The 13,048-nt window shown below is 38.9% G+C and overlaps 1 protein-coding gene across 1 annotated transcript in view; it reads left to right on the forward strand.

The window, feature by feature from the left end:
- The window catches only part of KIAA0319 (KIAA0319 ortholog), a 56,870-nt gene extending 44,545 nt beyond the window's left edge, over positions 1–12,325 (forward strand). Inside the window, 6 exon segments of the mRNA XM_036379280.2 lie at positions 976–1,135; positions 2,466–2,608; positions 3,582–3,704; positions 4,692–4,782; positions 6,314–6,405; positions 7,261–12,325. Of these exon segments, the coding sequence (XP_036235173.1) occupies positions 976–1,135; positions 2,466–2,608; positions 3,582–3,704; positions 4,692–4,782; positions 6,314–6,405; positions 7,261–7,439 (788 nt within the window). The 3' untranslated portion in view covers positions 7,440–12,325.
- Positions 12,326–13,048: the final 723 nt, after the last annotated feature.

Genomic DNA, 13,048 nt, shown 5'->3' on the forward strand with positions numbered 1-13,048 from the left:
AAAATTATACTTACTAGTTAATATTTTCATTAGGCTTTTGTTGCTTCTCATTAATTTTAGGTTTTTTGTTTCTTTTTCTAGTTGTTAATTAGTTTGACCAATAGAAAGAGATGGGTGCTGACCATTAAATTCAAGTACAAATGCTGCTGTTTGGTGGTTAAAAGTGTGGTTTTGTTTGTTTTTCTCCTTTCATCCTGAAAGACCAAAAAATTCCTCTTAAGAATTTCAGGGGGTTTTAAATGCAGATGAAATAGCTAAATGATGGAAGTTGAAGTCTCAGGAAAAGAGTCTGAAATCTTGGCTCTGTCAGAGACACCTTGTTTATCTGGCTTTGGGGCAATGATTTTATTTTTGTTCCTCAGTTTACTGTTTAATGTAGTCATAGTAATTGGATTATGATTCTCATGAGATATCTGTGAAGTTTGTTTTGTTTGCAAGGCACTCTAGAAGTTCGAGCACCATGTAACAGAAACCTCAGTTTGTAAGGGTAGGCAGGGTAAACATACCTGATATTTCTCAAATTTACCATCCTCATTTAGACTTGTTCTCTGTCTTGCATGCTACAAGTCCATCTTTGGCTCCCTTTTCCGGAGTTGTCAGCAGTAGATTACTAGCAGGGAACTTGATAATTGGACTCATCTAGTGCTTACCTCTGACTTCAGGATGGCAGGCAGCACTTAGGAGAGCAGAAGTTGCTTTTCTGCACAGAAATGTGTAAATGCTGAAATGCACCCTCTGAAGTACTTTATTTCTATTGAGAAGATGGGTTACTATCTTAGGACTCACCAGGTTTGTTTCATAGATAATGTGACAAAATAAGCTGAGTACTACTCTAAGAACACAAAAGAGTTGGCTTATCAGTGATAGGGGTCTTACGCAGAAAACTATAGTGTTAATAAATACTGTCAAGCACTGCATGTTGGTACTGAAATACTTGCCAGTCTCTGAAGGAATAGCATGTTCTTCTTCTGTCAGATCCCAAAAGGAGTGGCCTGGTGGAGCTGATCCTGCAGGTTGGAGTGGGACAGTTAAGTGAGCAGCAGAAGGACACTCTGGTGAGACAGTTGGCTGTACTGCTGAATGTTTTGGATTCAGATATCAAAGTTCAGAAGATACAAGCCTACTCGGATATAAGGTACAAAGATGTCCTGTTGTGCCAGAAATACTTGTGATTTACTTTGCCTCTCTCACTGCTCATAATTAGTTGTAAAATAATCTTTCCTAAGATGACAAAAAATGCTATACTTCTCAACAGAATGTACTTTAAAAGGTGAATTCCATCTGTGGTAGAAAATTGACGAAGTAAACTCTGTAGACGCCCAGAACTGATGTGTTTTGTTTTAAAAAAAAATCCTATTTCTTCTGGACAAATTTTTTCTTTTTCCTTTAAAGAAAGTGCATGCATATATATTTCAGTGTCTTTATTCCATACTGTGCTGCTATTTTTTCCAAATGTTGGATGGAGTTAGATAAACAGACTTTCTCATAGTGAAGCATGTATTGTATTTCAAAGTAATGTTCCAACTCTGTTTAATCAAGCCCATTTTATTTCCCCTTTTTTTTCTACTTCTTCTCCATGGTTTTGATATTCTTAATATTTTATAAACATTTTCTGAGGTAACTGGTGATGAAAATCTATTTTTTGCACAGAAAACTCCCCAGTGGATTCTCTTAATTGTGGTATTTTACCATGAAGAAGAAATACTCCCTCCATTTGGTGTAGAATGCTAGAGATGGCTGTGTGTACCCTGAGAAACTTCTCAGCATGATTGGTAGAAGCTGTTTACATGAGTTAGCTTTAAATTACCTGTTGTCAACCACTTTGTAATTTAAAACCCATTTTGATGTTTGTTTAGCTTTTGGGGAGCTTCTTAAAATTTAAAAACACAGTGTGGAAAGTCTACCATTTATAGCTATGGTATTTCTAATCACAGCTTTTCAAATTAAATTGTTCAAATTCAAATTAAAATGTTCCCTGAAGTGTCTGATACAGGGTGAGATCAGCACCACCCAACTTACAAGTTGTGGATGGCAGGGCAGAAGGGCTTCCACATTAAATTCTCTGGATCCTTTGCTTCTGAGCTTTTTCTCCTATTAAATTCAGTTTCCTAAATTTAGTGAAATTGCTTCAGAGTGTTTTGTGACAGGCTTTATATGACAGTGGAGAAAGCAACTGTATACATATTTAAAGCAAAAGTCAGGAAGACCAAGGAGGAATTATATTTGCGGTTATCCTTCTCTATTGTCTGTGAAACTGAGAATCCCAAGAACTGCTGGTGTTCCCAGCTCAGAATGAAGATCAGTTCAGGGCTCCACAGACAGAGTTCTCTAGTCTTTATCAGTAGTGATGTTGGCTTTCCAGAAGCCAAAAAGACTAAACGCGATATGCCTTTATACTTTATTGCTAAATGCATTACAAAAGTGGTCTGTGACAGCAGTCCTGACCTTAGCTGTTCTTTCTGCAGCACTGCAGTTGTGTTCTATGTGCAGAATGGGCATCCTTCCACGGTGATCAAGGCATCAGATGTCTCACGGACTCTGCACGTGCAGCTTTTGAAACAGAAGGCTGACTTCCTGCTTTTTAAAGTCCTGCGAGTTGACACAGCTGGTATGTTTTGATTGTGCTTGCCCATCTCAGAACTTTGCAGACATTTGGCTAACGCAGCACCTGGAAACACTGCATGAAGTCTTTCTGGCTGCCATCTGGTGTCTGGGCTTGGTAGCTTTACAAAAGATGATGTTGAGGACAATACCTATAATGCTTCATGATTTGTGGTAGGTAGACTGGTGTCAGTCACTCTTAAAAGATGCCATCTGTATCAGCAGGCACATCTTAATCTGGTCTGCATCAGGAAGGCCTGTGGAATGAGGATAGATACCTTAAAGGTATATTTAAGGATAATGAGGATATGAGGATAAAGATACATTTTCTTACAAGATGTGCAAAACTTAATATAGCCATAAAGTAGATATGTTTCATGTCTATGCTTCCTTCAGGGCTTTTACAGTAAATAGGCTTGTAATCTAACTTGTTCTTGTCTGCCTGTATCAGGCAAAATGGATGATATCAGTGTTACCACCTAGTCTTCTAATCTTTACAATATACACAGGCCGTTGGGGTTTCCTATAATGAAGTCTTTATTTTGCCCCAAAAGATGCTTGAACTTCTAAGCTTATTTTAAGCTTCACTAGTAATGTCAACCCTTTATGATCCTTAGGTATTACAGACATAACTTCTCCATAATTTAAAATCAGGACACAACAATTCAAGTACAAACAAAGTAAGCAAGCTCTGGTGATAAAATAGTCATTGATTGTGCAGTAAATTCTGTCTTTATTTACTGGTTGAAAAGGTTGTTGTTCTATTATAAATATACTTTGATTACATTCTTTCTTCACACAACCAGCAGTCTGCTAGACTGTAGATCTATTTGACACATAACCCCAAAGGAAGGGGAGTTTCAAAACATATCACAGTGTTATGAGCCAGATGCTTTGCCACCAATCTAGTCTAACATTAAGAGGATGTATGAAAAGTTGTTCCTTTACACAACAGACCCTGTGTTTGGTTCTGTTCTTAGCCTGTCTTTTGAAATGCTCTGGACATGGGCACTGTGACCCCATAACAAAGCGCTGCATTTGCTACCAGCTGTGGATGGAAAACTTGATTCATCGTTATCTCAATGATGGAGAGAGTAATTGTGGTAAGTTTGGGTGTTGTGGGATGTCTTTCAAGAGTAACTTGTCATGTGAGACTCTTGATTATTTGTCCTCAGAATGGGGAATACTTAAGAGGTAGATGCTGAGGGGAGACTAGAACAGTCTGTGTTTTCCAGCCCAACAATACCTTTCTATAGAAAGATATTTGAATAATTTCTTGAAATGATTCTTGAATGATTTCTTGAAATTTCTTGACAGGAGTAGCCTAAATTTTGAAGAGAATCACTATTTGATCAAATAATGTGAAAACTTGGTAATGGGAGGGAGATTTTGAAACAATTTGGGGCCAGTTGGAGGGTTTGTTGAATAACATGGGCATTGCAAAGCTTTTGAGTAGAACTGTTGCAAAGCTGGAAAAGAGGAAACTATTTCAATTTCTCTGAGTGGGTGGTTGATGCTTCTGTGACAGAATATGATCTCATCTAAGCAAAAAAGACATCAGTCTTCCAGACTGAACAATACTGACCTTTAGAACCTGATAACACTGACAACTGTGAGTACACACATGTTGGAGTTCAAATGATTGCACATCTCTCTATATCCTTTCCTGTTTACCTAGATTTATAAATATAAATGTGGAGCTAGAAGGATCTACTCTAACAGCTCCTCTTACGAAGCACTACTAAAGTGCCAGACCCAGAGCACCTCTTTTTATTTCGGTTAGGGAATGATAACTGAGGTGATAACCACGACCCTTTGCAGGACTGTCAGTTCCCACATAGACTTCAGATATCTTGAGGTGGTGAAAGCTATTTGAGAGTATCTGATATCTAATAGTATATCTAATGTGCACTTTTAATCTTAAAGCTTAAAGATTTTTAGGAATTCATCCAAGAATATGTTGGTGCTGAGTTTTCCTACATTCCTGTTGTCACTCCCCATTCCTCAGGATTGGTTATTTTAATGGAGTTGTATTAGAAGTTATTCTATTCATATGACCTTACAAAGCACTGTTGTGTTTCTTTTTTCAGAGTGGAGTATACTCTATGTGACTGTATCTGTTTTTATTTTCATTGTGGTCATGGTAGGGCTTGCCTGGTTCTGCATCTGCTGCTGTAAAAGGTACATGATTTGTGTTTCTTTTTGATGGGGTACACACAAAAATTGCACACAACTGCCACGTTTTAGTCCAGTCCATAGCACTAAACCACTGAGCTCATTTTGGACATGCGAGGAGCTTCCTGTAGCTGTTTCTGTAGACACATCCTTCTTTTGAAAAAAAGGAGTATCCATTTGTGTGTCTGTGTTCTTCTGCATTATGAAAACCAAAAAGTTGATGTTGCAGTATCCTTCATATTAAGTGATAATTGATGTTAAAATGCTGAGAGTATACTGCAGATCTTCAGTCTCCTACTGAGACCTGCAGGTACTCCGTGCTAAAAAAATAAAAGGCACACCCTGAAGGTCACTGATGTAGGAGTGTTCTAGGCCATGGGAAAGGATCTGCTCCCAATCTATTTTATGCTTTGGACAAGAAGGGTGGATGCCCAGGCTACATGTGGCTTACAGGCAAGGCTTACTCTAGTGATCTCAGTCATGCAGACTTCTTGCTTCCTCTTTCCTTAAACAGGAGCATTCATACTACTGAATGTTGTTTCCCTCCCTGCCTCCCCTCCAGTCTTCCCTAGTGAGCTGATAAGAAATTCTCTTTCAAGTGACAAGCCCCTGCAATTTCTGTCATGAGAGCAAGTGTTTTTGCTGCAGCTCAAACAACTTAGCAAATAGATAATTTGTTCAGGTGTTAGCAAAAATAAAATGCCATCACAATCTTTCTGGGTTTTCATCTTTTTCTAGGGTGTCTTTGCAATATGTAAAGGATGTGTAGGAGTTGATACCAATTTTATTTTTTATGGTTGAAGGAACAGCGCTGTAAATAGAAAACTTTAAATAGTAAAGTGTGTCCCATTCCACTCCCACAGTGCGGGGTGGAGCCTCACAGGCTTGTGCATATTGGATGATTATTTGAGGGATTTTTTTGTAAGTTCAGTTGCTTTTGTCCTTTCTCCTCATGTGGCTTGTGCCTGAGAGTGAGGGCTGGTTGATACAGATCCGTGTGAAAAAGAGGAGGGAATTACACCATGGGACAGAATGTCAAGAGATTCCCTTTGCCTTGTGGAAACCACATGAAAAAGACAGTGTAGACTCAAGATTTGGCTGGAGATTTGGAGTTTTTAAAAACTTTGAGGTGCCAGATGAATTCTACAGAAGATCATGGAGGGGAGGCCAAGGCTGGCTGTTGCTGTAATGCTGGCTGAGCAGTAAGGTAGCTTCTCCACTGTGAACTGTGGGGCACATGAATATTCATCTACCATGTTTGTAGTTACTATGCTGAAATTGAACAAACTGTGGCTTAGGAGAGCAAATCAATCTGCCTTGCTTTCTTCATCTTTTTATATCAGTGAAAATTAGCTATACTGTCTCGTCCATATTGTACAACTGCCTTACTCAGGTATAAACTAGCAATATTTTTAAGTAGAGGTGAGAAAATACAATAACATTCTGTATATTGGTGTATGTATGTGAAAAGGAAGCAGGGGGCAGATTTATGTGTGTACATGAGAATTAAATGTCTTTTTGGTTACTATCTTTTTAGCCGGAAGAGGACAAAGATAAGAAAGAAAACAAAATATACCATCCTAGATAACATAGACGAACAGGAGAGGATGGAGCTACGGCCCAAATATGGTAGGTGCTGTATGGCAGCCCAGGAGCTCACCCTCCAAATCTGCAGCCAGTGTGTCTGAATTGATACCTGTAGGCAGGAGGAGCCCAGAAGCAGGCCTACAAGTTTGGGAATGGTAGAGACAGACAGTGAAGTGGTTGTGGGAGAATCAGTTAATTCCTTTGATAAAGCCTTGGGCTCAGCCTCTGCTCTGAGCTTCAGAGTTTATCTTAATTTAGAACATTCAATTGCCCCACAGATTTTCTCCATGTGAGCCTTCCTCCTCAGCACATGCTTTAATTTGGAGCTGGTTTTGTGGCTGCACAGCAGTTCCCTCCTGACCCATCAGTGCCCTGTTAGACATCAGTAGATTTCAGCTGCTGTTTACATGTCTTTTAATTTACCTGACTTTCAGTTTTTAGCAAGGGAAATGTTGGAATCCAAGGAAGCAAAATCATTCTGAGAAATTGCTGTCCTAGATACAGAGATAATGTTTCTGTAGAAATCTTGACCTTTCATTGCCAGTCATGTTAATAAGGTCATTGAGTGGACAGATTGATTCCAGATTCAAGATACTAATAATATGTTGGGTGTGTACTAAGATAATTCAGTTGTTCAACTACATTTAAATTTAAATACATATATTCACATTTCAGAGTTATAAACTGATGGGCCTGCAATGAAGTCATAAAAGTATCTGAAATTGTATATGATACTTCTAAAGTCAGTTTTTGTATTGGTGTGTGCTGTGTGCTGTTACATTGCACTTCAGGGAATGTTTTCACTTGCTTTTCATATCACAGCAGGGGAGAAGATGGTAATATGCTACTAAAAATCCAAGCCTTTCTAATGAGTTTGTTTTGCTTTTTTATTGTCAGGTATAAAACACAGAAGTACAGAACACAATTCCAGTCTGATGGTCTCTGAGTCAGAGTTTGACAGTGATCAGGACACTATCTTCAGCAGAGAAAAGATCGAAAGAGAGAATTCTAGAACACTTATAAATGGGTCCATCAGAAATGGAGTTTCCTTCAACTACAGCTCCAAAGACAGATAACTGAATGAGGGTAAAAGCACAGAACACACTGGTGCGACACATCTGAAACATGTTGGCCCACTTCTGTTTTTCCAGAACCAAAATCTTCCTAAAATATCAACTAATTGCAGATTAAAGTGTAAATTTTTAGCACAGGTAGGGGAAGGCAGAGGGAGGGAGAAAGGATTAGATGGTCAGCTAACTCCTCTTGTCACCATTCTAGGAACAAGAAAAAGCACATCTTATTCCTTGCATGTTCTGTGCTGAATGTTTGAACTTCAGAAGGCCTTTTTTTCTATATCACTGCTACAAAACTAGCCAGGGCTGTTCTGCTATAAACTATGGTAACTAACAACCGCATACAGATTCATATGTGCTCCTCATGCTCTCTTTGAGAAGTGGTGTGATTTACAACAGCAAAAGCCAATATAGATGAAGTTCCTTACAATTATAGAGAGCAATATGTGGCCACAGGCTCCATCTTAATTTTAGTTTAGGATGGAAACACAAAGGGCATTTTTAGTGCATTGTCTTTATCCATCTGTACTTTGGGACTTCCTTTTCTAGGATAGTGTTCATTGGGTGAAAACATTCTTATTTTCAGAGAAAGTTAAAATCTGGAGCAGTTGCACTGGATCAGCTGTAATGTAACATGGTATATCTGTGTCCTGTAGGATGCAACATCCCCTGTATTCACATAGGAGGTGTGATGTCTTCAGGGAAATCCAGCCTTAGGTTGCTTCTGTAATGATCAAATTGCTTTGGCTCTGCCATGTCCATCCAGGAAACTGTAGCAGGAAGGACTTGGTGTGATGCACCTTGAGAAGCATTTTGAGCATCCCAAACAATCTTTTTAGATCACTTTGAGGAGCTCTGGACCTTTTAAGACTGAATGCTCAGCTGAGTTTCCATCTGTCAGCATCAAGTGCCCAATTAAAGGATGCGCTGGGCACTTGTGCAATGAAATGTTTGTGGCACCTACCCTGTGTGGAGCAGGAGGTTCATTGTACTTTCGTTGTCATGGTAATTGGTACTGAGCAATGTTTTAGCTTGAACATAAGATTGTTTGACTGTTTTTCTCTGGCTATTGAGTGACTGGGTGTATTGGCCTAAAGAGATCCTTTTTGGTCTTTGGCAAGGGTAGGTGTATTGCAGTTCTGACATTCTTGTTCACAGTCTGGGTAATTTCTTCACAGTCTGCTTGTTAGGCTTTGAAATCATGTCCCCAATACTGCTTTTGAAATCCTGAACTGAAGACCTGACTTTTATACACAGGCTTCACTGTGGAGCATCTGTATCAGTGGTACTGTTTAGCCATGACATCAGCTTTTCCTGGGGCTACTCTACTGATGTACTGAAGTCTAGGACTGCGATGGAGGAAGATGTGTTTTGATGGAGAAAGCATTCCTCTGGGAGCATTTTTGAAGAGGTTTTTAATGCTTTGGGGGTTTGTTTTGTTGTTTTGGTTTTTTTTAATCCAGTGGTAAAGAACCTGTTATCAGAGAATAGAGGAGTATAGAGATCAAGGGGAGCAGTTTAGAAGGGTCAGGGAGGGTACATAGCCCATTTCCATCATGAGGAATAATGTAGTTGAGGATTTTGGGGCTTTTTCCATCCTTTCTTTGAAGTCTGACACAACAGAGTAGCTGGCTTGAACACTGTGGCTTCTGTGCTTCTCTTGTTACTGGACTTGGGCAACAGTCAGAACTGTCTAGGCTGGAAGAAATCAGTGGTCAGAAGTTGCAGCAACATAGCATGCTCATAACTTGTTTCATACTTTTGATTATCAAGTGCAGTCAGCAACAGTCCCTAAGACTACTAATTCAGCACTGAGGAGTATTTTTATCCTGTGTCCAGCCCTGCATTTTTCTGGAGATCTTTGTGTGGCTGCAGGAGTCATTGTGGTGGGAGAGGCTGTGAAGAGCTAAAAAGGGCTAATACAGATGTTGTCTATGTTTTTCCCATAAGGAGTGCAGTAGGAATGGTATGATTTGCTTTATTCAGAAACCAAGTTTCAGCTCTGTGTATGGGGGGTTTGGGGTATTTCTTGAAACAAATCTACTTTATCACACTCTCCCTCTTCTTGAGAGTGTGAGTGTGTGTGTGTATATATATTTTTAAATATCTTGGTCAACAAAAGCAAGGTCAGCTTCTGATGTCTTTCAGTTCCTGCTCCAGATGTGTTAACATAATAAAAGCAGCGTTCATTTTAAAGCATTCCTGAAAAAACTTAAAGCCCACTCAAAACAGTAATTTATTTCTGTCCTTTGAAATCCAAATGTTGGGATTTGGATTTTTCAGGAATTATTCTCTTGAAAACATGCATTTTAAACAAGGAAATAAGTTGCCTAAATAATTTCAAGTTTGTACGTGCTGTCCTGCCACTGATGCTTCTGATAAATACTGTCTCCAGTGTGCCTTTATCTATAAGCTTACCTGCTAGGACATGTCAGTGCAGTCTGCAGCATCTGTCAGTTTTGTGAAATTAGTGACTTATGTCTTTTGGGTTTATTTTATGTTTTTAAAGCCAGTGCTGAAACCTAGGATGTTCTTCTTTGAAGGTATTGAAATATCTTAAAAAAAAAAAAAAACAAACATACAAACCCCACCAAAATGAAGAATTGTTTCTCTAGTAAAACAACTCCAGGAATCATAAATCTGCATTCCTTAATGCTGCAGAATTTCCAGGACTATTCCCATGCCCACGGATGCACATTGGTGGGCCCAGATCCTTTGGATCTCTGGTAAGTTCATGGGCCATGAGAACATATGCATGATTTGGCTAAGTGTTTCTCACTCTAACAAATGAGAAATATTTAGACCAGTTTCTCATTGTATAAGGCCCTAGCAAGTGGAAGTTGCTTGGTAAAATTCAGTTCTCTGATGATACTTTAACATCTTTGTTGCTAACAGTATTTTAGCTGTGTTTTCAAAGTTGAATATAGTTTAAATTTTTCAGCTGCTTCTGGTTCTAGTTTGATTATTCCACCTGCTTGGAAGAAGTTATTCCTCTTACCATAAGAGCAGGCTTGCTTTTAATATGTGGCATTGCACAGAAGCTGAAAGCAATAATTTCTGGCTCTGTGAATTTGTAGTATCACGTTTGTGTCACTTGGGCAAGTTTGTGTCACTTGTGTCAGGAATTTAGGAGGGACTATAGCAAGCCTTGTATCTTGATTCAGTATAATTGTTACTTCTAGAACTACTGCTTTCTTGCAGAATGTCAGTTCATACCTTGAATGAAGGGTCAGAAAACTGGCTGTAATGCAAACACAATGGCAGAATTTGGATTCTAACCCTTTGTTTCAGGTTATTATAGATTCCAAGAAGGTTCTCAGTCCTCACGTTTACTTCTGCACACTGTTTTCCTTCACATACAGAAAGAGTACTGGCAGCTGATTTGTAAAATTCCCAAAAGACTCATCTGCACTGAAAAGCAGAGGAGACCAGATAGCTTGTCATGTGTGGCTCAGAGTCTACTGAAAATAAAGAATAATTCAGTTTGGCACTGCTAAGATACTGCCTCTCGTTGAAGGCAGGCAGTGTGGTGATACTTGCAGTGCCTCATTGCCTTGAAGTGCAAGCACTGGATTTTCATTTGCATCTTGATTTTACACGCACAAGGGATTGTCCAGCTATGTAAAAGGACTGCCTTTGTTTGCATTTTAAGGAAGGAGTGTATTTTGGAAAAAAACTTCCCAAGTATTAAAAAGGTTCAGTATCCAATTGTAATATTCAATGCAGTACATACACAGCATGAAACTGCCATGGCTGTCAACAGGTAATTGTCTTGTGGATTTTCTTTTCCTAACTAGAATCATACTGCAGTATGGAAGAAAGTTTACCTTGGCAAATCTGTTGAGATCCACATCCAAGTTCTCTGTCCTGTGGTTCAACCTGTCATATTAAGTAGAAAAACAAAGCAAAATGCAGTATGTCTAATTACAGACAATTGTTTATTTACATAGGTGAAAAAGGTTATTCTTGTTTTGTGTGTAAGAATAGATTATCAACTCTGTCTTTTAGGTAAACAGTCTTACTCTCCCTCTGTCAGATGCATCAGATAAAAGTGCTGTTCAAGCATCTGTTTTGTGCTGTCAGATGTTTGCTTATACAATGTCAGTTTTCCTTTCTTTTGTCTCCTTTGGGCAATCAAAAGTTCACACACATGCAAGGAACTTAACAGTGAGACAGTGAGTGCATGCATGTGTTCTTGGTGCTGGTGCAAACTTTCCTCAGATACTCTAATGTTCTTGAAATAATTGAGTTCCTAGGGAAATGTTCTATTCCTGCATTTATTCCTGTTCTATTCCTGCTCACCTCAAGTGAAATTAATTTTGCTCCCTGTATTCCGGTAATGGGCAGTAGTCAGATGGAGCTTCAGGGTGGTGGTAATAAAAGAACAGTAAGTGTAGTCTTCTGACATTTTGGTGAGATTTGAGAGAGGAAAACGTTCCTTCAGGAGAAGGAAATGGGATACAGGTGAATTAGTTTCTTAATGTCAGTTATTGCTTATCAGGGATCCCTAACTTGAATACTAATCCTATACTTCTGCAGCAAAGAAAAACCCATTTCATGTACCTTTTATATCCTTAACTCCCCAAGGCAAAGGAGGGAAATATAAAATTTAGAAATAAAATTTTAAGAAGGAGGCAACAAAGGCAAATGATTTTTGTACAGGCTATGAATCAGGTGCAGATGAGCTGCACATCTGTATTTTGTCTCTGTATGAAAGCACTTCTCCCTGTGGGTGGATGGGTGAGCTATTACAGAATTTATATTAGGAATCTGTTTCTAGAAAATGTAATTTATTGCAAATGCTATTGTATTGTAACTGGAACCATTTCTGAGCTGAAATTACTACATTTATGTAACTATTAATAAAATTTTGTCTTTCCTTTTAGAAACTTGTCAGGTACTTTTTTAGGCATGGTATTCTGTATTGGATCCCACAGTCAGGCCAGGTTAATAGACATATGTTGTCTTCCATAGCTTGTCCATACTCAAACATAAAAGCAATGCAGTAGCTGATTCCTTCCCTCCCTACTGGCAGAAGCATCTTTTACTAGAGAGGTAATATAATTCAGTAGATCAGAGAGCAGGAAAAAAATAATTTACTGCACTTCACAATAAATTTTCATGTGGTGCTTGTCCTTACTTGGTTTAATTGTCTGTGTGGAAGTAATCACCAGCTGTCATGCCAAGTCGGGTAGTTTCACAGGTTCAGTGGCTTACTCTGTCACAGACTCCATACTTGAGTCAGCTGCTTAGCAGTAATCAGAGATACAGGTGTGGAATATAACCTAAATATGCTGTTAGAGAGGGGTAGGTTATGCCTCTTGTTTCTGAACTGGAAAAGAAAAATCCTTCCATCACCGTGTTTTAAGTTTGTGCTGAATAGTGATAATAAATGGTGCTATGAGATACAAGTGTCTTTCTGTAAGGAAAAATCACACAGCATTAAAGCAACTTTTTAAGTCTGTTTGCATACCCAGTACCACAGTCTGGGTGGCACAAAACATTGCCACTGGACTACAAGGGAATCCTGGCAGCTAAATGACCTGATGAGATATATGTGTCCTTTGTTGAAGGATGGAATCTGCCCCTTTGTTATTGCACTGAACATTTGG

Source organism: Molothrus ater, chromosome 1, assembly GCF_012460135.2.
Source record: "Molothrus ater isolate BHLD 08-10-18 breed brown headed cowbird chromosome 1, BPBGC_Mater_1.1, whole genome shotgun sequence".
Classification (NCBI taxonomy): Eukaryota; Metazoa; Chordata; class Aves; order Passeriformes; family Icteridae; genus Molothrus; species Molothrus ater.